General features: G+C 40.0%; 1 protein-coding gene across 2 annotated transcripts in view; it reads right to left on the reverse strand.

The window, feature by feature from the left end:
* Positions 1 to 2,308: 2,308 nt before the first annotated feature.
* ANO6 (anoctamin 6) overlaps positions 2,309 to 26,865 on the reverse strand; it is a 238,979-nt gene continuing 214,422 nt past the window's right edge. For both annotated transcript variants that reach the window (XM_043886376.1, XM_043886382.1), the window contains 5 exons: positions 23,849 to 23,979; positions 15,665 to 15,870; positions 11,196 to 11,398; positions 9,093 to 9,198; positions 2,309 to 5,422 (listed from right to left, as the gene is read on the reverse strand). In XM_043886376.1, coding sequence (XP_043742311.1) covers positions 5,213 to 5,422; positions 9,093 to 9,198; positions 11,196 to 11,398; positions 15,665 to 15,870; positions 23,849 to 23,979 — 856 coding nt within the window. In that variant the 3' untranslated portion in view covers positions 2,309 to 5,212. The remainder of the gene's footprint in view (positions 5,423 to 9,092; positions 9,199 to 11,195; positions 11,399 to 15,664; positions 15,871 to 23,848; positions 23,980 to 26,865) is intronic.

A 26,865-nucleotide genomic window follows, 5' to 3' on the forward strand; every position in this document is an offset into this window, starting at 1 on the left:
ACCACCCTTATGGCAGAAAGCAAAGCAGAACTAAAGAGCCTCTTGATGAAAGTGAAAGAGAAGAGTGAAAAAGTTGGCTTAAAGCTCAACATTCAGAAAACTAAGATCATGGCATCTGGTCCCATCACTTCATGGCAAATAGATGGGGAAACAGAGGAAACAGTGGCTGACTTTATTTTCAGGGGCTCCAAAATCACTGTAGATGGTGACTGCAGCCATTAAATTAAAAGACGCTTGCTCCTTAGAAGAAAAGCTTTGACCAACCTAGATAGCTTACTAAAAAGCAGAGACATCACTTTGCCAACAAAGGTCCGTCTAGTCAAAGCTATGGTTTCTCCAGTAGTCATGTATGGATGTGAGAGTTGGAATATAAAGAAAGCTGAGCACTGAAAAATTGATCATTTTGAACTGTGGTGTTGGAGAAGACTCTTGAGAGCCCCTTGGACTGCAAGGAGATCCAACCAGTCCATCCTAAAGGAAATCAGTCCTGAATATTCAATGGAAGGGCTGATGCTTAAGTTGAAACTCCAGTACTTTGGCCACCTGATGTGAAGAACTGACTTATTTGAAAAGACCCTGATGCTGGGAAAGATTAAAGGCAGGAGAAGAAGGGGATGAGAGAGGATGAGATGGTTGGTTGGCATCACTGACTCAATGGACATGAGTTTGAGTCAACTCCGGGAGTTGGTGATGGACAGGGAGGACTGGCATGCTGCAGTCCATGGAGTCACTGAGTCGACTGAACTGAATTCTGACTGGTGTGAGGTGATATCTCATTGTAGTTTTGATTTGCATTTCTCTAATAATGAACGACCTTGAACATCTTTTCATGTGTTGTTGGCCACCTGTATGTCTTCTTTGGAGAACTGTCTGTTTAGGTCTTTTTCCCACTTTTCGATTGGGTTCTTTTGTTTTTCTGGTATCAAGTTGTATGAGCTGCTTGTATATTTTGGAAATTAATACTTTTTCAGTTGTTCATTTGCTATTATTTTCTCCCATTCTGAGGGTTGACTTTCCACCTGGCCTTTAGTTCCCTTTGCTGTACAAAAAGCTTTTAAGTTTAAGCAGGTCCCATTTGTTTACTTTGAACATGCATATTTCTTTTTTAATCAGGTACTGTCATAATTTTTTAAACAGTTACTTAAAATTTTCTTGTAATAAAATCATGTTGGCAGTGAGATCATGTGTAAGCAAACATCTGGCAGAGTACCTGATGGGTCAGATAGATACCAGTTATTGAAGATTTCACCATTTTCTCCAAATAAGGAGGTGCTGCTAAAGAGCTTCTAGTTGCTCCTTTACTGGACTTAAAATATTTGAAGGGAAGAAGAACATCATCAGTACTTGTCCCAAGAGCATCATTTAAGAATCAGAGAAAACACTTTACCCTGTTTGTCCAGTTATGGACACTTTTGGACTTAGTTTTATTGGGAGCCTGATGAGATTTAAGCTGGTCAAAAAAAAAAAAAAAAAAAAAAAGGATGGAATGAGCTAAAATCTGGATTTTATGTTGTACAGGATTAAAAGAAAAAAAATGTTGGTTTTTGTAATGAAACATTCCTTCATATTCTTTTCCATAATTTTCCCTTCTGTACTCAAAGGCCACGGCAGATCCAAACAGCACATTTCTGAGCCTTATTAGAGATGTGCCCTGTCTGGGTGACACCACCTCATGTCAGGTGACGTGCCCCAGGTTTAGAATGCTGCTGCTGCTGCTAAGTCACTTCAGTCGTGTCCGACTCTGTGCGACCCCACAGACAGCCCACCAGGCTCCCCCGTCCCTGGGATTCTCCAGGCAAGAACGCTGGAGTGGGTTGCCATTTCCTTCTCCAATACATGAAAGTGAAAAGTGAAGGTGAAGTTGCTCAGTCGTGTCTGACACTTAGCGACCCCATGGACTGCAGTCTACCAGGCTCCTCTGCACATGGGATTTTCCAGGCAAGAGTACTGGAGTGGGTTGCCATTGCCTTCTCCGGGTTTAGAATGCAGAAGCATCTTTATACCATTAGCGGGAAGCACCTCTTCCTACTAGCTGATACAGCGTGACATTGGCACATTTGGTCTCCAGACCTGGTGCCTGTGTGGGACTCAGTCCCCACAACTGTCTGCAGCAGCCCTGACTGAAATCCTACCCATTATCCCCAGAAAAATCTTTTTTTTTTTAAAGTATAGGTTATGAAAAACGTAATTTTAGATATAATTCACATAAAAGTGCACATGTTATCTGGGTGACACATAACTGGTAAACAGATATACATCTGCTTTCTTAAAAACATTATGACAGTTGCATACAGAGCAGGCCACAGTATTGTTTTTAAAAATGAATTTATTAAAATGCTCATAATTATAAAAAGAATATTAAAATGCACAGAAATTTGCAAAATATTACAAACTTTACATCTTATGCCACAGTGTATGAAAAGCATCATGAATATTTCAGTTTTACTTAAGCTGTTCATACGTTTTAACATCTTAAAATATAATATGGACACAAGAAAATGGTACAAGAAGTGTTTCAACAGAGAGCACATCCTGCTCCCCTATTGTGAATTAATGTTTTCTGAAATTCAAGATGCACGTGCAATTATAAGGGAAGACTTTCAGTGATAAACAGTTTGCAAGATGTTTAGTTTTCAAACAAAAACGAAAGCTTTCCCATCCTATTGACATAACTAAAATATCAGGGATATTTAGAGAAAAATCTCCTGAGTATTTTGGTCTAATGCTTTGATCTGTTAAAATTCACAGGCATCACAAAAGGATACAAAGTAAAATTTCTCTAGTGGTTAACACGGGGCAGGCCTAGGGCCAGACTTTCCCTTCATGGGTCCACCGCCACACCCATCCATTTTGCCAGGGGCTGCCTCTGCTTGCATTTACAGATCCAGCCCACAAGTGCCTGAAGACACAGCCCCACAGGTTCATCACCCACAAGTCAGCACTAGACTTGCATGAACAGTGTCGGTGTCACAGATGACCCAGGTCTCCACTACAACCTGGCCACCTGGGGAGGACTGGCAGTGTCACACATTACATTTGCTGCCTTTAAAAACGTAGAGGTTTTCTTCCCTCCTGTCCACAGAAGCACATTTTGAACTATGAAGACGATTTATGAAAACAGAAATGCACAATTCAAGTTCTATTTTATATACAAGGAGATAAGGCAAGAACATTTCCTTTTTTATAGTTCCACGAACAGTGAGCCACTGCCAAATCCAACACTAGGAGACAGTCCTACACTTCAGAGAAGAGAAGAGGTAATACAAGAGAAGAGGCACCACTTTCAGGAGCAGGGTCCCAGGTGAGTGGGGGAAGGGACGAGAATGCTTCCCCGCTGGGAAGAAATGCATTTCTCGCTCCCTCTGTGACCAGACCTCACGAGGCCTGTCATGAGCACTCTGATCACACATACCCTTAACATTACCAAGAAAGTTAGTGAAATGATCCTGATCCACTGGGACAATTCAAAAGGCCAGAATACTGTTTCACTGAATCCTACATTAACACTTTACCCCCCGCCCTGGTTTGTTAACATTCATGGCAGGCATGCAGAACTATGACCTGGAGTGAAGCTGCTATTTTATAGCAAGCCTGTCAACTTGCTCACTGAAAAGTGTTTCCTTTTCCTTCACTGCTGGGATTCTGAGTGCCTCGGCTCCTGTGGCACCTGGGCATTGAGCAGCATTTTAATGGGTGGCGAGTGGCCCATTTAGAGAGAGCGAGGTGCCAGACACTCTCTCCTACACCCAGCCCTGCCATGTCACCAGTCACAGGTGAGAGGTACAGACCCTGTGTCTTCTCTAGAGCCTATCAATCCAGCGGGCTGGGCATCCAAAAGGCAGTAAAGTGCAGTAAAGAATGCTGAACTGAATAAATCGAGGGCAAGATGTGCACGGTGGGACAGGACTTCAGCAGGAAGTTACCTCCAGCTGACAGCAGGGTTTGTGACCAAACCAAATTTATTTATTTATTTATTTTTTGACCCTTAATTGCCTGATTGGCTTGAGAGGAGGCTGAAAATTCAAATCAAATCCAGTCTCTTTTCTTGTTTGGGAATACTCTGGGTATCCTCCTGTTTCTCCGTCTCCCTCCCTAAAAACACTCCCCTGGTGCAAACATGCAATTACAAACAAGTTACTGGGCAGAAAGTAAGAGAAGGGAGGATGTACTGAGCGACCTTCACTATGGCAGATGCTTTGGTAGGCTGATCACTAGGATGTGCAGAACCCCTCTTAGGAACACAGTGTGGTCACACTGAGGAGACCTTCTGTTCCCTTGACGTGCGCAGCACTGTGTTGTTACAATGGCTGTGAGCCAATCACAAGGATCCTTGCAATACTGTACTTCCTAGATCTAATAGATAAAGGGCAACTGGTGGGAACTCGATAGGCTCATCTTTTCCAAACCATTATGTTGATAAACACGTAATTTTAATCACCTGATTTCATTTTTTTTCAAGATACGACATATCTTTAGAATATGTAAATTATCCTGATCAATAGCACAAATATGCTCAGAAATGCTATCTTCATTTCAATCCATTAAGAGTATTTCTCCAAGATGGAAAGACAGGCCAAGATGAAGACTGAAACTATTTCCTCTTATTACCTGAGGTTTCCTTTTCTATAGGAACGTGATGATACACCTAAATATTGTAAAGTCTTGGGTCTATCTGCACCATAATACAGCATTCAAACTGAATTCTATGTTAGATATTTTTAATCACACAACAAACTAGCATGTCTAACCTTTAATGATGGTATTGTAATGGAAGGATAACTCTGGAACAGGTCTAGCAAAAGTGAAGAAATAAAACAGTGCCTAAAAATAAAAAAAAAAAAAAAGATCATGTGCTTGAGAACAGAAAGGAATGAAAATAATCAAATGAGGAAAAAAATCCACTCTGCTTTGGTAGATGTTGTTTCTTTAAGCACATGAGGAGAATACCTGTGTGTGATTAAAATTCCAACTTATCCAAAAAAGTAACATTTTTGGTCTTTCTGGTGATTAGTTTTATGCCCTTCTTCAACTCCATTTTGCATTTCCCAGTTCCTGCATCACTAACTGAAACTGAAAAATAATCTGCATGAAAATGGTGATAGTTAAGACTCATATTTGCCAAAGTGATTTAACTTAAACATTCTCATTAGTGATTCATAATAAATTTTGACAGAGCTAAATTCTTTAAAGTGCTTCTCAGAACATAAAGCTCTTAATCGGATTTTGGTCGTAAATTGTTATCTACTACTGCTCCTATCATCTTCTCAGCTATGACTCCTATGTTTTTGGTCATGTCTTTGAGGTGATTCTCATGAAGAAGCTTCTGGGTTAGGTATTTTTCTCTCTTGATCTTGCTCTTTGTGCTTTTCGATACATCTGGAATTACATATGAAATGAAAAACTTCACAGAATAGATGATATGCTGAGGGAGAGAAAAAAAAAATGTCAGTCACAAAGAGATGGAGGGGAACACAGTTTCTTCCATTTATTTTTGCCGGTCATTACAGCAGTGTATTAGGACGGGGCAGCAGGTGTTTAAGCTCTACCTCCATGGCGTGGTTCTGCCATGGATCTACATTTCGTTACTTCATAAATTTCAACCATACTATGTGCTATGTAGAGAAGAATATATCTCCCTAACATCTAGAACATTCACCATGGCACTGATGATGTTATGACATTTTTATGTGTGTTCCTTTCCTGTCTTATTCCCAGGCCTCATCCCCAAAGGTAAACACTGACCTATTTGTCTGAGTATATGTAGATCATTTTCATTTATTTTTGAATAGTTTAACAAAGTATGTATATATCCCCAAAAGAATATCTTGTTTAGTTTTTCTCACTTTAAGCCTTATAAAAACAGTACAATACTGTATGGTACAGTCTTTCAAAAATTGCTTTTTTCCATTCAAAGTTAATTTTTAAGATTCATCAATATTACTGTGTACAACTGTAGTCCACTTTCACTTCTTTATAATATTCCACTGTGCGGACATACTTTATTTGTTCCCCTATCAAAAAGTATTGGGTTAGTTCCTAGGTTTTGGATTAGAAACAATGATGTTGGGAACATTCATACACTTGGATTCTGGAGAATACCTGTGAGAGTTTCTCAAGAGCGGCACCTGGGGTGGAACTGCTGAGACCCTATGTTACATGAATGTTTGATTTTACAAGATGGTACCACCACCAGCAGTGTGTGACGATTTCAGTCACTCTTCATTGTTGTCTGCACTTATTATCATCACTTGTTTTTTTTTTTTTAAATGAACATGATGACTATGAAATGGACTTTATTTCACTTTGGGCTTTCCTCACATTTCCCTGATGACTAATGATGAGCTTGAAAACCTTTTTATTTATGCACTATTCAAAAACCCTAACCTAACAAGAGGATAGAGATAACACAGAATAAACATAATTAAGAACAAATAAATTACACATAGCATTAAAATGTGTAAGAACTATGGGGAAAACAAGTGATATAAGCTAAGTAAAGCAGAGTAACAGTTATTAACAGTGTTATGGTGGAAGATAAAATTTATATAGATTTTATGTAGATCAGTTTAGACATGCCTCACTGAGCAAAGACTTTAGGGAAGTAAGGAAGTTAAACATCAGGAGAAAAGACATTTTAGGCAGAGGGAACACCTAGCAGAGTCCACATGGGGGAGGCCTACTGGGTGTATTCCAGGAAGGCTGAGCGAGTCACATCAGGGAAGTAATAGAGCGTGGCTAGATTTTGCTGGGCTTTGAATGCTATTATAAGGACTTTGGCTTTTACTTGGAGTGAGCCGTGAAGACAATAGGGAGTCCAATTAGTAGACTGCTGCCCAATTTGGGCAAGAAATGATGGTGGCTCCAATTTGGGGGCAGCTGCAAAGCTGGTTAGAGGTGGTCAGATCTGTGATATATTTTCAAAGCAAAAGCTAACAGGATTGGATGTGGAATAAGCAACAGAGAGAAAACAAGGGGGCCTTCAAGAATTCTGGCCTGAGCAGCTGTTCAGATGAACTGCCATAATTGAGAGGGGCGGGGAAACTGTGGACAGAACAGATTTAGGGCAGGGTAGGGAGGAGAATATTAAGAGTGGATTTAAGAAAATATGGGAATCGAGGGCAGTAGATTTGAGGTATCTGTTAGATATCCATGCAGAAAGGTCAAGTATGCAGTTGGATTGCTGGGCTGAGCTCAGGAGAGAAGTTTTCTGGGGATATTCATTAATGAGTCACAGGCATACAGATAGCACTTAAAGTCTCCTGACTGCATGAAATCACCAAGGCTGTGAGTAGAGAGAATAGACAACCAAGGAATGAGCTCCAGATCATTAAGAAGAAAAGGAAGGGCTGGCAAAGAAGCTAAAAATGGGACTGCCTGGTGAGGTAGGAGCAAAGGCAAAATATGTGTGTTCCTGGGAGCCAAGTGAGGAAGAGTTTCAAGGAGTGATCAGTTGTGTCAATGTTTCTTTAAGTTAGGTGGTGTGAAAAATGGAGAATATTTTTAATTTCCCCTTTGTCATTGTTAATCTTTGATAATTAGTTCATATTTGCTTATTCCAATCTGGGGAAAAAACTGAAGTCTAAATTAAGGATACTTTTCTTCAGAGAAGATGTGCACTCCCATCTGCTCTGAGACAAACCTAGCCTTTTGTAGGGTCTCTGGCTGAATCTAAGGGTCTTAAATTCAGCTCTTCTGCCTCATTCTGACCCAAGGCTTGGTCTCTTTGAAGCTTTAGTTGGAGGCCTAATAACAGAACTTGTTCTCAGAGCACTCCTGAACTTCAGGGGTGCTCACTCTCTATCTTAAGCCATTATCTTTTTTTCCTCTTTTTATATTCTCTTTCCTTCTAGTAAGCTTAAAACTGCAAAGGAAGTTATGTTTCTAGCTGGTTCTAAATGTTTCATAGTGATATGGCCCCTCACAGTATCCAGTCCATCATGATATCAAATGGAGCAGTCTAAACACTGGCAACTACATATTTGAGTATAAACTAGTAACTCTTGTCAACATATCAGATACTGTACTCTACTTGTGATCCAGTGAACTAATGATGGACTACTTTCCTCAGTTAATTTTTGATAACTATTAAAAAAATACTAGAAAAATTATCTAAGCCAAGTAGCCTGTCCCCAAACCAAATACCTCCTGTTTCAGCCTGCTTAGCTGCTAAGAAGAACCATGTGTTTAGTTCTAGTCAGTGAGATGCAGGTGAAGGTCTGCTCCAGGGCCTTCTGGCAAAACTTTTTCTTTTCTAACATAGGAACAGGTATGGCTAGCATCGCCCTTTTTCCTTCTTCCTGCCTAGAACATAAATGTGTTATCTGGAGTTGTGGTAGTCATATTACAACCACAGAGTGACATGTAATGAAAGTAAACCTACAGAAGACAGATACATTCCTTACACCAGGGATTTGGAATTTGTCCAGGAGTACTCACCTGCTTCCAGTGAAATCTGTTACCTGGGAAAAATCAACTCTTACTTGTTTAAGCCACTGTAGATGGGTTTTTTGTTTCTTGCAGTTAAATGTAATCCTAACTGACCACACCAATCAAGTCACTTTTGAACCTTTAGAATTTAGTAGTAGTTATTTGCTCAGTGTAAGAAGTAAAGTTGGCTAGATCAATTTCAAATTGATAGCTGCCTTAGTATTTTTCAGAGCTGGTAAATTTCAGTGATGTAAAAATCTATTATAAGAAGGTATAGTGTGAAAATGCAATACAAATAAACTATTACAGCAATAAAAGTTTCTCCAGGAAGATAAGATATCTTATTTATCTTGAATAAACCTTTTCATAGCCTAATATGGAGCCCAGTTCCCCAAATAAAAAGGCCTTCAATTAATACTGAACTGAAAGAAATTGAATCTCCCTAAGCCCACATGCTTTTAACTTTACAGCAGATAATCAACTTCATTTAATTACTGAGAGCATTATGGGTATTCTCAGGTCAAACTTAAATGTTATAGAAATAATTATTAGCAAGAGGTCAGACATATTGTGTATTTTAAGTCAGAAATGGCAACACTTAAAAGTTAATAAATGGTTTGCAAATACACTGCCTTATAAACTACTTCAAAGTGAACTTTCCTTACCTCCATGACAATGATAAAAGCCAGCTTGGCTGCAATCACATGCCAGTAATAGATGTTGTGTTTATACTCTTGTTCATGTCCAGGAGGGTACCGGAAATCACGATACCTGGAAAAAAGATGGGAGCATTTCAGGAGATTGTTCTTCCTAATCAAATGTAAACAAGGGCCCATTAAAAAGGTCATACTTAATGCAACACTCTTTTAATTGGTCATCTCATAAGTTTTCTCCAAAGGTTTCTGGGTTTTTGGTTTTTTTTTTTGGCCATGCCATGTGGGGTCTCAGTTCCCTGGCCAGAGACTGAATCTGGGACCACGGCAATGAAAGCCCAGAATCATGACCATGAGACTACCAGGGAATACCGAGATTTTCTTTGAGAGTTTAATTTGATGACAAAACCCTGAAATAACTACTCCAGTAATACTTCATTTAACTTACAAGATGGTAATGATGGTTTCCATCTTTGTAAAAAAAGAACAAAAACATCAAATTTTATCCCTGCTTCCTCAAGAGTGCAACTAAAACAAATTACCATATTTTCAGAAACATACTACAGAGAATATTACCTATTTTTTATAGTTTTCTTACCTAATTTCCTTGTTGTCAGACATCATATGCTATTGCTTGAGTGTATCTCCCTTTGGCAGCAATCTCTAACTTTCCACCTGTAACCTATTCGACCTGGAAGTTTAATTACTCTTTAGAATTATGTAAAGTAAGAGTAAGCAGATGCAGTGTGTGATTCTGAAGAGCCCTTGCTATGTGTAATCTAGAAACATTTATTTGGGGCTTATTTATGGCTTTTTCAATGGGGCTTATTTTATGGTGGTGGTGTTGAGAATGTGAATAGGAGACAGCTTTGAGGAGTTTAAATTTTAAAGGCTCTTTAGGTTTTAGACTTTGACTGAAAAAAACAAAACAACTCTACGATACCATGCAGTCAACAAACTTATCAATTAGTAACTTAGTTGATGTCCACGGTTGATCTTATCAGCCCTTAAAATCAATGCAGAGAGCTTTGGAATACTTTTAGAGAACACTGCTAGGCTGGGCTGAGGTATCAACCTTTCTCGTCTCCGCATTGCTTTGTTAAGTGATGGTACTAGTCTGTCATCATTTAGTACCGTCAGGTTGTGGTTGAATAAAATATGAGTTGAAACAACTGAATTATCTTGCTTTCTAGAACTCCCAGGGTTTCTTCATTTCTAAGACGTAAGACTTTCCCCCTGAATAAGTCTTTCTGTAATCGTTTGAAACTCTCATTTTAACATCTTGCCATATGGGGTCTTCCCTGGTGGTACAGTGGTTAAGAATCTGCCTGCCAATGCAGGAGACACGGGTTCAATCCCTGGTCCAGAAAGATCCCACATGCCATGGAGCAACTAAGTCCCTGCGCCACAGCTTCTGAGATGGTGCTCCGCAATAAGACAAGCCACAACGAGAAGCCTACACAGCACTACAAAGAGTAGCTGCCACTCGCTGCAACTAGAGAAAGGCCAGCAGCAGCAACGACGATCCAGCACGGCCAGAAATAAACAAATAAATCTTTTAAAGAGTTACAGGAAGACTTTACAATTTGTAAAACATAAAATACAATCCTGCCTTACGGTTTGGCTTGAAAGTTCTAATCTTAATCTACAGTAACTTTTATATTTTATACGTTTTTAAGTCTGATTGAAAAGAAAGCTAGGAAAAAAAATGTCTAGCAACTTTATTTAAATAATACCAGATAGAATATTACAATGAAAGTCCTTTAAAAGAAGAAGTGTATTTTTATTTTTTTATTTATTTTTTTAATTTAATTTAATTGTACTATTTTATTACTTAAATGTCAAGTAGACTTCAGAATCAGTGTCACATACTAAAAACAATATTCTCCAAATTATTTATTTATTGATTTTTTTGTTTTGAAATACTTCTATTTTTTTTTTTTCATTTATTTTTATTAGTTGGAGGCTAATTACTTTACGATATTGTAGTGGTTTTTGTCATACACTGACATGAATCAGCCATGGACTTACATGTATTCCCCATCCCGATCCCCCCTCCCACCTCCCTCTCCACCCGAAGAAGTATATTTTTAAACACTTGTAAGTAGAACTTGCCTGCACGTGTAATATTTAGACCCAGCGTACGGACTTATTTTCTTGACTCTGCTTTTAAAGTCAGCAGTATTGAAGATGGAGAGACTTATGTTGATGTATCCTTCCATTGTGTAGTTTGGGTGGTCCCCATAGGGTGGGATGGAGAAGGACCAGTAATATACCAGGCGGGGGATCATGTCTGATGTGAATGCAATGATCATGGCCTATGTTGGAAGAAAATGGTAGAGAGGGTATTAATTTAGAGCATTTATAGCTAGGGTTAAAAGACATGCCAAAATTACATTTTCATCAGTTGAGTTTTTTAAATTAAAGATTCAGAATTGTCAAATGGATATAAGTAGTGAATGTCCTAAAACTTTTGAGCAGCTGCTTTAAAGTAGTTTGTTTGCTTTTGGTCTTTGAAGGGAATGTCCAGCAGTTCACCTGCAGTTCAAAAGCAAAGCCCTGATAGTTGCCTATTATGTATCTTAAGCACAGTAAGAAAAATTGTAGACTAGGGTATTATAGATAACTCGAGAGCCACTTGCATATGTTACATGTAACTTATATTTTAAAAAATTAGAATATAATAAAATTCAATTAACTCTGGAGCACTACTTGATAAAATTTAATCTTTATGACTTAGAAGGCCCTTTTGCATGTGAAATAACAAGATCAGTATTGTGAAAATAAGCTGGCTTTATATGATCCCTTTGTAGATAAATAATTGATAAAAATTGTTTTAATCACTTGTCTCTTAAAAATAGAATACTGATAACAAATATTTTCCTTCAAATTTATACTTTTTCCCCTATAGTATCTTGACTTGTTGAGATAACTCAACCTCACAGTCTGATTTAAACTTTCAGTATATACTTATGTCTGTTGCTTCATTAAAGAGCAAGAATTCTTTATTATTCAATAAAATATAGTAGCAAGAAACTGTGTTGGGATTGTTCTATTCACATAATCAAGCAATGGTATCTATTTTGTTAGACTTAGTGTCTAAGCCTTTCAACTTTCAAAAGGTTAAATGGATAAAGTCAGAAAGATTATAGTTATCAAAAAACTTTAAGAGAGTTTAGTGTGTTTCCAGATTAAAGGAATAAATATGGATCAGTGTTAAATCTGAATCTGTGTCAGGCAGACATTCATTAGGATCTAAAGCTATTATTAATTACATGAATTCTCTCCAGAGTTCAAATTTGGGCTTTAAACTCTACAACATGTAAAACTGGTGTCACGGAAGGACAGAGTAATGAATATACTTCAATCCAAATTCTATGTGAATAAACAAAGCTAAATGTTTCAGTCATTTCTGAAGCAGAAGAACAGACATATTTTGCACAACACGATTTTAACAGTATTCATCTGAACATATGGTTTAGACACAGTGAGACCACAAGCCAACAAACAAGACCTCATGCAAAGCAAGAAAAACAACTGAGGGGCTTTTCTACTGCAAAATTTCCCCTCCCAGAACCAGCTTTGTCATTTCCTCCGGTGTCAAGTTTCTCTGGGTGTGTATTCTTGCCTGTCGGGGGTGGTGGTGGTGGTGTAAGGCGAGACTATTTTGCTTCTCCCAGATTTCAACAGATTAAAATTTCCTGTTCTCATTTAACTCAACTAGAGCTTTTTACAGAATCACCTGCAGATGTGCTTAAGAAGCTATACAAATTCCAACAAGGAAGATAATTCTATTGTCTTCTGACAAGATACTTTTTCCTCCTGAATTAAGCTGCTCTGAGCCACAGTGCAAGAGCACAAATAAATGCAGTGTGCTTCATTTCCCATGCTGTTCCAAACACAATTTTCCATTTATATCAAAATAAATTAAAATTGGTCTTCAATAGCAGATGCTCTGGCATGACACAACAATGTAATTCAGCTTACTTATTGAACCAGCAGCCTTAAAATGAATGACTTTATACCAAACTCTGGCCTGATGCCCTTTCAAATCCTGAGGAGCTGTTCTCGTCTTCCTCCTTCCTAAAAGTTCCCCTATGATGGAAAGCTAGCCGTTACTGAGCACGTGAGGTTGGGGAGGCACAAATCAGGCATGTGAGGGGATAACATACATGTTTAACTCTTACAGAATTATATGCAAGAGGATCTGCATCTTGGAATCTCTAACATCTTAATATGGAAAAAAGGACTGTCCATAGTGTAATTGGGCTTCCCTGGTAGCTCAGATGGTTAAGAATCTGCCTGCAATGTGGGAGACCTGGGTTCGATCCCTGGGTCGGGAAGATCCCCTGGAGAAGGGAATGGCAACCCATTCTAGTATTCTTGCCTGGAGAATTCCATGGGCGGAGGAGCCTGGTGGGCTACAGTCCATGGGGTCGCAAAGAGTTGGACACGACTGACCAACTAACACTATGTCACCATAGTTTAATTGATAATTGAATAAGCAATTTTTCTAGTGTATAATAAGCCAGCACCTGAATTATAAGAATAAACAACTGCCGGACGAGACCCAGTAGCACCGATCAGTGGGTACACGTGTGCCTGTGTGCACACACATGTGCAGGTGGAGCAGCCTTGAAGACACGGCCAATATTCCATCTGCATTAATGGTGAGGAGCCACTCTAGGGCGATGAGGAAAAGGTGCCTCATGGAATTAAGACAGGATGCTTGAGTGATAGGGAGTAGGAGTCAGTTGAATTTTCTGGTTAGCTGAAGGTCAAATAAAAACCTTTTAGTTCCAAACCCTGTTGCTAAAAATTTCCTTAAAGCACGTAACTCCACGTTCCGGCCTGGCTTCATGTCATATAGTATATTGAACATGACAGATTCATACTTTTATGACCGTGGAGCTTGAAAGGCCTCACTGTCATATTTCTGAACATCAGCCTATGTTTTGCAGCGCAGTGGATGCTGAAGGTGGGGGCTCTTTGGGTGAATGGAAATGGATATAACCTCACAGTTGTTTTTGTGTGTGTGATTTACCAACTTTCTCCAAAAAGGAGAGACAGCAGGCGATCCAAATAAACTGAGGGTTCTTGGGGGGTGAAAGCTGGGTTCCAGATAACTTATTGCGTGAAACTGTGACCATGGTCTAGACCGTGGCATATTGTTAAATTCTTGTGCCTCTAGTTTTGACACCTGGCAAAGCTTCTGGAGTTGCTATAAACAATGCTGTGTGATGAAGATGATAACAGAATGTGTGCATGCACGCGTGCTAAATCACTCCAGTTGTGTCTGCCTCTTTGTGACCCTATGAACTGTAGCCCACGAGGCTCCTCTGTCCATGGGATTCTCCAGGCAAGAATATTGGAGTGGCTTGTCGTGCCCTCCTCCAGGGGTGATAACAGAATAGCCGCTAATATCCCTACAAGGACCAGGCTCTGTGCATCCCATGCACTGACTCACTGAATTCCCCACACACCCTTTGTGGTATATAATCGTCTGAAAATATGTGACAGGGAAATTATTCAATCTTCAAATGATAAAAGGAAGCTTGGAAGTGTTAAGGTCTGGGCGGACGCCCCTCAGCCTGACCCACAGGCACTGCCAGACTCTCTTCTGTTTCTACAAGGGCTCGCGGGAAAAGACAGGGGACTCAAGGCAAGTGGGACTTGATGAAGAAGTTAAAACTGGAATATTATTTTGTTAACCTGGGAATCCAATTGGCAGTGGAATAAGGGAGGAAATAACCTTGAGTGTCTGGATATTTCTGGGGAAGGAGATTCCCTGATGGGCTGGCATGGGAACTGCTCTGCTTGACAGCTCCCTGCCGACTGTGGGGGCAGCAGTAGGAAGCAGACAGACGGTGCAGACTGGTCCATAATCAGAACAGATTGTAACAAGCGAGTTCTGTTCCCTCATCACTCAGACACGTGCAGGACGTGAAGGTGCTTAGCTAATGACTAACACTGCAAAGACCAAGGGTGGGGCGAGGAGGAGAGCTGGGACCTGCCCTAAATCCACCTCCTTGAAGAACCTCTGCCCCATGACACAAGGAAGGTAAGGAATGATGGGGAATGCACAAAGTACATACGTCTTCATCAAGTAGTTACTAGTTTAAATTGATAGTTTGGAATATACAGTAAAATATGGTGGAATGACTGTTCGTATTTTAGGGTCTACAAACTCTAAATGGATAGATTTCTATTTCCATTATAAAAGCACTATTTGATAATTCCTTTTATAGTCATGTGATGATTAAAAGAGTTAGTACTTACTGTTAATATTATTACCATGTTTCTATTGAATAAAACTAATAAATGAGCAACAAAAGCATAATAGTCACTATTCTTAGCAACTGCCTCTGTAAGAGGTCTTGTAAGTCACCAATAATAACTATAAACAAAATATATTAAAAAATAATAACAATTACAGTTACAGCAACTATGTTGTTTATGTGGATGAAAGTATTAGCATCCTCCTCCCACATTATGAAATAGCAAACACTGGATTCCTCAGGAAGCAACACTAATGCAGTTTTGGACTTTTCAAGGTCTTTACCCTGCGAAGCCTATTTACTCACATTGGTCACCACAGCCAGAATTGCTATTCCTTGCATGATGGGCTGCCATGCTCCGATGTCCCGGGCTTTTTCAGGTACCATGCGTCTATACTGGGTAGTCAGTTTCCACGCGTCCACTCTTATTTCCAATATATTGTTCACCAGAGCCAACAGAGGGGCCAGTGGAAAAGAGGCCACAAATAAGGTGACGAACCCAAACTGAATAACTGTCAATGGAACGGACACACATCATGGAGTGGTGGATGGATGGAAGGACAACACACATTCCTTTACTCTTCTAAAGAGAAAGGCAAACAGTGAACTAAATCCCAAAGAGAAAAGACATTCATGGTAATAATAATGTCCAACAGTGAAAGAATCAAAACAAAACACAAATATAAAGTCTCTGGAAAGAAGTCTAAATATGTTTACTTCACAGATATACATAATAGGAATAACATATTTTAAAATCTTTAATCAACTACAATTACTTGCTGGCAATAAACTTGGGGCACTTTAAGTAAATTATTCATTCCCAGTGTAGAAATAATAGAATGTTGGGAGAGGATTTGTGATTTAGGATAAAAAAAAAAAGAAAGAAAGAAAAGCAATATTGTGGAAATATCTAAAGTTAAAAAGAAATAAGAAATGTACCTTTGGGAGAATGTTTAGAGAATGTTGGAGGAAATATATGGAAAATAGGTAAATGAGCAAGCTCCCCTGAGTCTGTGAATGCAAGGGCAGCACATTCTGAGAATTTGTGATACTACTACAAATCATGGAAATGTATGCAATAAGTGTTTTAATAAGTCAAAATATAATCCTTCAGGAGCTTTTATTTTGATATTGTGGCAGTGTGTGTGGTCACAGTAAGTTAAAATTATGCTGGTGGCTTAGAGGTTCTTTTATCTTTGTCTGGAATCTATGTGGCTTTGCTATAGATGGGCAGCAGAGACTTGCGGGGTGGGGGGTGGGGGGGCTGGACCACAGGGAGGGAGAAGTGAGCTGTGATAAGGCCAGGGATATAACTGGCAGACCTTTGAAGTAAACTACCATAGGTATTTGTAACTGAGACAGTGGATGAGAGAAAAATTTACAGCCTCTTTAGGACTACTGCTCAGCCAAGGGGCAGGGACCACTCTGGCCAAGAAGGGCAAGACTGTGGAGGTATAGCTGGGTAGGAGGAGCTGACATTTGCTTCTGATCTGAGAGGCCAGAATGTATTGCAGAAAAGCAGTAGGGGTTGGAAGGACTTGGCTGATCTACAGGCCAGAGTTGGTGACATCACAGAGCATGGCACTGACAGTGATGTCAACATCCATGACTCACCCAACCCTAAAAGAACTCATCTGCCTCCAGGGGCCAGGCAAGTAACAGAAATGTGTGACGTGGGTACAGTAACTGGCAAACTGGCAAGTGGATGCCCTAATCAAAGGTACCACATTGGAATGAGGGCCCCATGCTGCCAGGTCCCCTTAATACTCAAGAGAAGTCAGAAATTAGGACTTGATTAGCAATAAATCCAGTTAAAAATCCAAAGGAGAAAAGACATAGTTAATAATGACAACAAAGGCACAGACTACTTAGAAATAAATTAGTGAGAAATGTTAAGATGGTTATGATAACTGACTTAAAAATAGAGAACAAGTAATGACGGATGAATGGTATGATACACCATACTCTTAATTGGGAAGATTCAAGTTTGGGGACATATTCCTTCTCCAAAAATAAAATTTAGAATTTGAATGCAAATTTAGTTAATAATTCCAAGTGGATTTAAGGAAGAAAAGCTCTTCAAAAAAAATGTATACAAGTACACAAGTAAAATAATGAGGAGGGATGTTTAAAGTAACAGTGTTAGGGATATTTCTGCAAAAAGATAAAATGGGACAGCTCTAAGAGATATTAACGTATATTATAATGCTATGGCAAATGAAACAATTCAGAACTAGTGCATTAATAGACAGTATGAATTAAATAGAATAAATTTCAAGAACAGATGGAGATACTCAAGGGATTTCAGTATATTATAAAAATGAGGTTTCAAATCAGTAGATTCAAGTATTGGAGTAATTAGCTAAACCATTAGAAGAGCTGGTATGGAGTCTTTGCTTTTGATATCAAAAGAAATTCCAGATGGATTAAACATTTTTAATTAAAAAAAGAAAGCAGAAAAAGCCAAGATGGTTTAATCTCTTCTGATATTCAAGTGAGAAGAACTTTCTAAACAACTTTTGAAACCAAGAACAACCAAGGCCTATCAACGTAGCAAGGCAAAAAACATCCATTGTAAAAACAAAAATAACCCTCGCCTGAAACTTGCTATGATCCTGAATTGCTCTCTGATATGCTTTCTTTTTTATTTATAAGTCATGTTTCTTGAAGAAGTCCCTACATTGATTATTTCTCTGCCATTCAAAGCTCTACATCTTCTGCGGCCCTCCCCCACGGCACTGAAACTCATCTTGCTCACTGTTGGTGCCTGCACATGCCAAAGCCAATGTACATTTTCAGTCCTTGTTTATTTGATTGCTAGGCAGTTCTCTCCCACCCCAAGCAGCTTTTGACATGGCCAGATATTTTCTTCTCTGTGGAAAGTTTTTCTCTGTTGATTTTTGTTTACTTAAATACTTCTAAAAAACCAAGGTAGAAGTGTGTGTATACATACATACATACATACACACACACACACACACACACACACACACTTTACTTTTAACTACTGGAAAATTACTTTGCAATATTGTGATGGCTTTTTGCCATACATCAACATGCATCGGCCACAGGTATACATCTGCCCCCTCCCTTTTGTACCCCTCCTCCCAGCACACATATTTTTAAATACTGTCTAACTATAGTGCTTCTTGTATTTTTCCCCATAGTCCTAGCAATTATGGGGACTTGAGCTCTTGGTTTTTTGCCTCCCTGTCCCTTTTCATTATGCGCCTTTCAGTCAATGTTCATATCCCTCTCAAGTAAGGTTATAGATGTCTCTTTGTTCACATATGTCTCCGCCAATTTTCTCCCAACTGTTCTGCTGTTCTTCTCTTTGTGGATTTCTTTCGCCTGCTTTACCCTTTAAATGCCCCCTTTCCCCAGGGCTTCCTCATCCATTCTCTGCTTGGCAGGCCTGAATCATCCCCATGGCCTCAGCAATAGCTTCTCTGAGCTCCTGACTGGTGAATCCAACTTAATAATGGACCTCACCTCTCTGATGTCTCATGGACACCTCACGGTCAAAATATCCAACTCAGAACCATTTCCTCAAAACCAGCTCCTCTCCTTGTATTCCATCCAGGAGACTTGTATTCAGTCTCCTGGAAGTTATCTCAACAATTCTATTCCTCACCTGCCACACTAGTCCTCTCTTTAACACCTATCAAATCTGTCTCCTTTACCTAAGACCACAGACTCCACTTAGGTGCTTTTGTCTGGTTACCTGGTGTGGACCCCTATATATCCTCTTCCCACCAAATATGGGCACCACCTAAAATATTATCTTTCATTCTGCTGTCAGAATAATTGGATCTTCTTCAATATACACATTATGCAATCTTCTTGCTTACGAATGTTCCAAAGTGTCCGTATTTCTTTAAGGATAAGTTCAGGTGTCCTGGCTAAGCACACCTGATATTTCTACCTATGGATCCTTTGTTCTAGCCATACCTCATTTACGTGCCGTTCTCTGAACTGGTCAAGCTGTTTCATGTCTTTGTACTTGTGACTGCATCCATCTCTCTGCATGAAGTGTCCATTATCTCTATCACACTTTTGATAGCTACCTTCCAATCACCCTTCCAAAGTCTAATTTAATTATCACCGGTTCTAGGAAGTCTTGATCTGTGCTCACCTGCTTAGCAATCCACCAAGGACTCACTATCCCCTCGCTTGACCCTGGGAGGCCAGACACCAAGTTTTACTTGGCTTGGTATCCCCAGCAACTGCTACAGTGCTTGGCACAGCAGTTGCTCAATGTTTGTGAGATGGATGGATGGATGGATGGATGAATAAGTGATTAACAGATGAGAGGCCTACAAATCCTTCCCAACTGTCCAGCTGCCATTTTGGAATGTTCATCCTGCAAAGATGAGGAAGCATCAGTGCAGGTGGTAGGCAGAAACAGCGCAGAGACGGGGGAGTGGGGGAAGACAGGCCTGGTCCTGGAGAGCGTAGAGGATGCTTGGGTGGGTATAGCACTGTAGAGGCAAAGAAAGGAGTAGGTACATGGAGATGTTGAAGAACCAGTGATATTAATTACAGTAAATTAAAGGGAGAAAATAATACAGGAAGGTAAGATCAAGTGAACATGCAAGGATGGAAGAGGCAGTCCCAGAGACGAACAGAGCCCACTTCATCACTTCCCTGCACTTCATTTATTGCACCTGCACACTGGGAAGGTACCATTAAGGAATCAAGAGACTGGTGTTCACGCTGTATAGTGTTCTAAGTACAAAACAGTACCCTATGGCTTTTAGATTTTAAATCTGACAGACAATTATTTCTCCTTATGTCCTGTGCCTGAGTTCTCAGAAGTCAGGACCATATACTTAGGGAAGCAATTTTGGTGAACAACCCAGGATTACTCTAATAACCTCAAAGGATGGTGGGGAATTCACTACCAAAATAAAAGAATTTCACTCAAAAAAACACAGGCCATCCAGAAACTGGTGGGGGCTGCTGGGGCAATGCTACTATTCACTCAATTAGCAGTTGTATTTGTGTGTGTTGAACTCCAAGCTCAAGTCACTTAAATGAATATTCATGAGGGTCCAGGCAGCAGTGCTCCAAGCTGAGGACTGGAAGGTGCAGAGGCCTGAGTGCTACTTCCAACAGGCTCAGTCCAGTTCGGGAGAGACGCAGGCACACAGCCACATGCCATCAGGACACGAGTTAAGTGCTACTGATGCCCAGAGAAGAGTGGGGAATCTGTGTGGAAAGTTGAGGGCTCCTGCTGAGGCTCGGTAGGGATCCTTTCAGGTAGAAAAGAAGGGAAAAGTTCTTCCAGGCAGAGGGAAGTTCTAGTTCCCTTCATGGGGACCAGAGCTGGTAGCTGGTCACGAGTCCTAGCCAAGCAAGAGGGGACGCCTACAGGATTGTCTGTTAGAAGACGGTCCCCTTCAGCAGCTAAGACACATAATTAAAAAGGTAGATGGTGCTACCATTAATGAGTAAACTGTGGGGATGAGCTCACCACCACAGGCGCTCTACGTTAACTTTAGCGCAACAAAAATCATTCAAAAGGCATTTGGAAATTCTATCTCCCATAAACCCAAAGAACGAAACACAGATTTCACTCTTGTTTCGAATACAGAATAACAGACTGCCTATGCTTGGAAACTGGTTAATTTTCTAATTCATTAGGAATTATGTGAATAATAGGAAACCAATTTAATAAATCTAAAAAAAAATTGGGTTAGGGATAAATTAGGTGTTTGAGATTGGCAGATAAAAACTACTATATATAAAATAGATAAATGACAAAGTCCTGCTGTATAGCACAGGGAACTATATTCAATATCCTGTAATAAATCATAATGGGAAGAAAAAATTGAAAAATCTCTCTATAACCACTGTTATTTCATCCTGTCTTATGTAGGAGGGTGAGGCTGAATTATCTTTATTATTATCTTTTAATATAGTTTCCTGCATGAAAACAGCAAGACCTTGTTGTTTATTTCATATAAAGTAGTTCAGTTCAGTTCAGTTGCTCAGTCATGTCCGACTCTTTGCGACCCCATGAATCGCAGGGAGGACCAGGCCTCCCTGTCCATCACCAACTCCCGGAGTTTACTCAAACCCATGTCCATTGAGTCAGTGATGCTATCCAGCCATCTCATCCTCTGTCGTCCCCTTGTCCTCCTGCCCCCAATCCCTCCCAGCATCAGGGTCTTTTCCAATGAGTCAACCCTTCGCATCAGGTGGCCAAAGTATTGGAGTTGCAGCTTTAGCATCAGTGCCTTCAATGAACACCCAGGACTCATCTCCTTTAGGATGGACTGGTTGGATCTCCTTGCAGTCCAAGGGACTCTCAAGAGTCTTCTCCAACACCACAGTTCAAAAGCATCTATTCTTTGGCACTCAGCTTTCTTCACAGTCCAGTCTCACATCCATACATGACCACTGGAGAACCATAGCCTTGACCAGATGGACCTTTGTTGGCAAAGTAATGTCTCTGCTTTTTAATATGCTGTCTAGGTTGGTCATAACTTTCCTTCCAAGGAGTAAGCGTCTTTTTTAATTTCATGGCTGCAATTACCATCTGCAGTGATTCTGGAGCCCCCAAAAATAAAGTCTGACACTGTTTCCACTGTATCCCCATCTATTTCCCATGAAGTGATGGGACCAGATGCCATGATCTTAGTTTTCTGAATGTTAAGCTTTAAGCCAACTTTTTCACTCTCCTCTTTCACTTTCATCAAGAGGCTTTTTATTTCCTGTTCACTTTCTGCTATAAGGGTGGTGTTATCTGCATATCTGAGGTTATTGATATTTCTCCCGGCAATCCTGATTCCACCTTGTGCTTCTTCCAGCCCAGCGTTTCTTGTATCTGTTAATCCAAACTCCTAATTTATCCCTTTCCTCCTCTGGTAACCATAAGCTTGTTTTCTATGTCTGTGAGTCTGTTTCTGTTTTGTAAATAAGTTCACTGTATCATCTTTTTAGATTTCACAGATAAGTGATATATGATATTTGCCTTTCTCTGACTTACTTCACTTGGTATGATAATCTCTAGGTCCATCCATGAGAGGCTGAGTTATTTAGCTGGTAATTATTTTAATGAGACTATGAAATTCTAAAAGTCCTATCAATTTCTCCCCAAAGCATGACCATATAACTTTTGCTTCCTATACCATTTATTTGACTACAGAAAAATAATTTTTTTTCAAGTTTTTTTTGTGTTAAAATAACAAATGGTATTCTGCCCCATAATATTGTTGTTATTAATGCTGATAATGGCTCCAGTAAGAAATATTTACAATTATGACTCATTTTGGAATACAGATAATTGTCTTGTAGTCCTTTTGAAAATAAACAATAAAGATAGCTTCTACATTATGGACTGCAGCTACACCCTTAAGTGAACCTGGTCATGAAAAATAACAAAAGCAGAAATGAAATTCAAATCAGACTTCTTGCTCCAAAGCACTGTTGACTGAAGAAACTACAAGAGGAACCATTCAGAAGCAGATGCATTTCCACATATAATGTATATTTTTAAAAGCAATTATTTTATATATAGAATGTGACTTAATAAAAACCTCCCTCTATCTGCAGACTTATAAAGGAACCACAAAGGGGTGTCTCTGCAAACACACAAACCCGTATGCATAAATGCAAAACCTGTCAAAATCCTTTCCTGTTTTCCTAAGCTTAAAAAACTGTAATTCAGTGCAATGGTGAGCTGAAAGGGCACAGACACAAAACATGTCCATTGTTAGCCTTCTATTAGATAAAAGTGTGTCATGCATAATAGAAAAGATGGTGTTTCCAATGGAAATCTATTTTGAGATGCATTCATTTAAAGGCAACCGACAGCTCAAAATCAAGTTCAAGTGAAGAGAAAGAGAGCCCAAGCAAATACTACAGAAACAGACAAAGACATCCAAGAAGGAGGGAACCTGTACTAAATCTTAATTCCAGACCAGCAAAACAGTTTCAAATTCAAGCCAGTGATTTGCCATGAGGTCACTCAAGGAATTAGGCAGAAACCACCAACCAGAAGCAACAGATACAATGTCAAAGGCAAGTGTGAGATGTGGAGGGGGTTGGGTGTGAGATGTGTGACCCTTGTTCCCATGGACTTCTTGCACAGGCTTGCTCACACGAGTCTGTTCAGAAGAAATCAGCCAACAGCTGTGCTGCATGGACTCCAGCCAGGGCTGAGTCACGTCTAATAATAGCTCTGAGTTCATCCTTAGACAACATGGTAAGAATCCTATGAGAATTAATGGTGAAGATGTACCTCGATGAGTATTCGATTTCACTGCTGTGTAATAAATTTTCAGCTTTGTATAACACAAATATTGACAAAGATACACACAGTCACCATATTTGAAAGCCTGACTGTATAATTTTATCTAGTAGAGAAAAATGGACTCCATTTCAGTAGGCTAGAGAATAATTTGGCTCTATAATCGATGCTTTGGGGATCCAAAGCAGGTTCCAATATATTTCAAGCAACCCAAAATTTCACTAGTGACTTACTCATTTCAAGATATTCATAAAATAATCCCAGTTTGCCCATGGGCTGCAGGTGGTAGTCTTGTTCCCATCGTGGGGTTATCTTTTCTGCTCCTGAAACGGTGTTACATCGTCCAAACACGTTCATGACCCAGCTGCCAAAAAGATCAAATTATCAGTCAGAATACTATCAGACCAACAGCATAAAAGTATTACTGATATTTTGAGCTGAACACATCATCTTTCCAAGAATTCAATTTCTTGTTTTCATGCTAAATTTATTTTTATTTCTGCCTCTCTATCCCAAAATATTTTCAATAATAATATTGACTACATACCTGGTTTTATCACAAGTGTAACTATGATTTGTTCTCCTACCTCCTATTCATGTGGGCATTTTAGTTTTTTAAAAATACTTTTCCTCATTTGATTAACTTTAGCTGCCCCCCCCCCCCCCCAACCCTCACCATTTTCCTGCTCTTATCCAAAGTGATCTTTCCAGCCTGAAAATTGCCAGAGAAAATAAACAAAGCATAGAGGCCAGTGTGTATGTGTGCTCAGTCACTTCCGACTCTGGGCCTGACAAGAGTACTGGAGTGGGTTGCCGTGCCCTCCTCCAGGGGATCTTCCTGATCCAGGGATCAAACCTGCGTCTCTTGTGTAGCAGGAGGATTATTACCTGCTAAGCCATCCGGGAAGTCTGGAGGCCCATGTGGTCGGGGGCAAAGAGAAAAGTAAGTCTGTTGATTGTGGGGGTTGTGAGCCTAAGAGACCACAGTGAGGATTTGGGCATTTTTTTACACTGAAGGAAGCGGGGAATCATTGAGGGCAACTGTGCAGAAAACTGACATACTTTGACTTTGGATAGTAAGATCCAAGGCCCTATTTTCAGCTGAACAAATTAAAGACCAAAGCTGTGACATGTTTCCTCCAAGTCAGAGCAGAGCTCGGAGGAATCCTGGCCTCCACTGGTGGCCCAGGGCTCTGCCCCCGGTGCTAGAAGCTGCCCCGCAGAGCAGTCCTGTGTCTCCTCTTGGGTTATGTGTTTTTCTTTCTCAGAAGATTCTGGGCCAGCTGAATGCCCCCCACCCCACCCCTTTTTCAATTTCTCTTGAAAAGAAACTGGAAACAGTTGGTGTTGAAACAAGGTGTGCATCTCTAGCTTATAAGGCTGTGGTCCCCTGAAGTAACAGCTGACTTGCGGTTTACTTGTCGAGTTCATCAGAAGATGCACCATAACAGCAAATAACGCAGCATCTGGTTAAGCTCTGGCTGATTACACAGCACATTTATAAGGATTTCACTGTAAAGACCACTGGATGTGTTGCACGTGGACACCTGTATGTACGCATCCACCCACCCAGAGTGCAAGATGTGAATTACAAATAGCTGACCAGGCTGGGTTTCCCACTGCTCCTCATCTCAGTGTTAACTGCTCACTGACACTTCCCCAGGCTTGCTAAGGGGAGATTTCTCTACAAGCAACGGTACCCTTGGCTTCACCATCTTTCCCCATGTCTTTCTTCTTTGACATTAGGGGAAGAGCAGGAGGCTGTGGAAGTGGAGAGGGGATATGGGTTCAGACATATCCCTGGATCTGAATCCAAACTTCATCTTTTATTCGTTATAACTTTAGTCAAGTTTACATAAAATGGGGTGACAAAACCTACACTGCCCAGGGTTGTTGTCAGGATGAAATGACTCAGAACAGATGAGGATTTAGCAAACTTCCTAACCTGCTGTGTGAGATTTTCTTTTGACAAACAGAGGCTAATTGGCTGAGGCCAACAGTAAATGAGGGCTAAGTTACTTAGACTCTTGGCTCGCATCTCACTTCAGCACTTACAAGAATGACGTGGAGCCCTTGTTGCTGGTGTTACTTCTGAGGCCACAACCCGGAGCTCTGTAATCAGTCAAGTCTGAGGTTTGGCCGGGAATGCACCGTTCTTCAGACATTCCACGGGCCCCTTGTGGTACACGTGGCAACGAAGACCACACACATCCATCTCCCTTCGTGACACCCAAACTCAAGATCACTGGGTTCTATTGGTTTAGGTTTTGCCTGCCCTCACACTTTTAGCCTCAGCCTCTCACGAGATCCTCTCCAGGCTCCAGAGAAACAGGTCTTTCACGGTCAGGGACCCAAATCCATCATGACTTGGATTCAGGATGAAACTTCCGTCCTGGCAGTCACTTGCATGACTAACTCATCTGGCGCTTATTCCTTGTACTGTACGGCCTCCCACCACCAATCATATTAGGTCAAATCAGAAGTCCTGACTAGCTGGCTTTTCTGACGTCACACTCTGAGCCTCTTGTTCAGTCTGAGTTGAATCACTCATCTGTAGCAGGAAATCTTGGTTTGAAGTCCATCTGTTATTGTTCGTGGTCTTTTGGGTTTTTCTATTGGTTTATGAGTCTAGTATAAGAATATCAATTTAATTGCCCATGAGAATTGCCTATAAAACTTTTCAAAAGTATAGACACACTGGATACTTCTTCCCCTGGTCAAGGCTGGGGAAAAAGATTCGTCCTCTAAGCATGGGTTACAAAGTAATTTTCTTAGGAATGGACCATGCATATTACTCTAACACTATCATAAAAAATTGTCCTTTATTGAGTATTTACTACATGTAAACTGTGGTGTGAAACACTTTACACCTCATTTTGTCTTTGTCTCTTTATTACCACATTTTATCCATATACTATAGATCATGGTAATTTTGCTAATTTTGAATACAAGCATCCTTCACTATCTGAATCTATTTTACTCTGAGTTTACTGTTCCTGGATTTTAAGACTGAGTGTGTAGAGTGAAGAATACCTGTACTTAGGATTCTCTCATTGTATGTCTCTGATTCATTCTCTAGTCAAATTATATCTTGATAAGAGATATTTCCTCTTGTAAAAAGTCTGCTTTTTCTTATTATCTAAATAGTGAATGTTCACTGTGGAAAATATAGAAAACAAATAAAGGAAGAGAATTACAGCCATCCATTATCTAAACACCAAAGGACAATGCTAAGGCATTTTGGATGTTT

This window comes from Cervus elaphus, chromosome 3, assembly GCF_910594005.1.
Source record: "Cervus elaphus chromosome 3, mCerEla1.1, whole genome shotgun sequence".
NCBI lineage: Eukaryota > Metazoa > Chordata > Mammalia > Artiodactyla > Cervidae > Cervus > Cervus elaphus.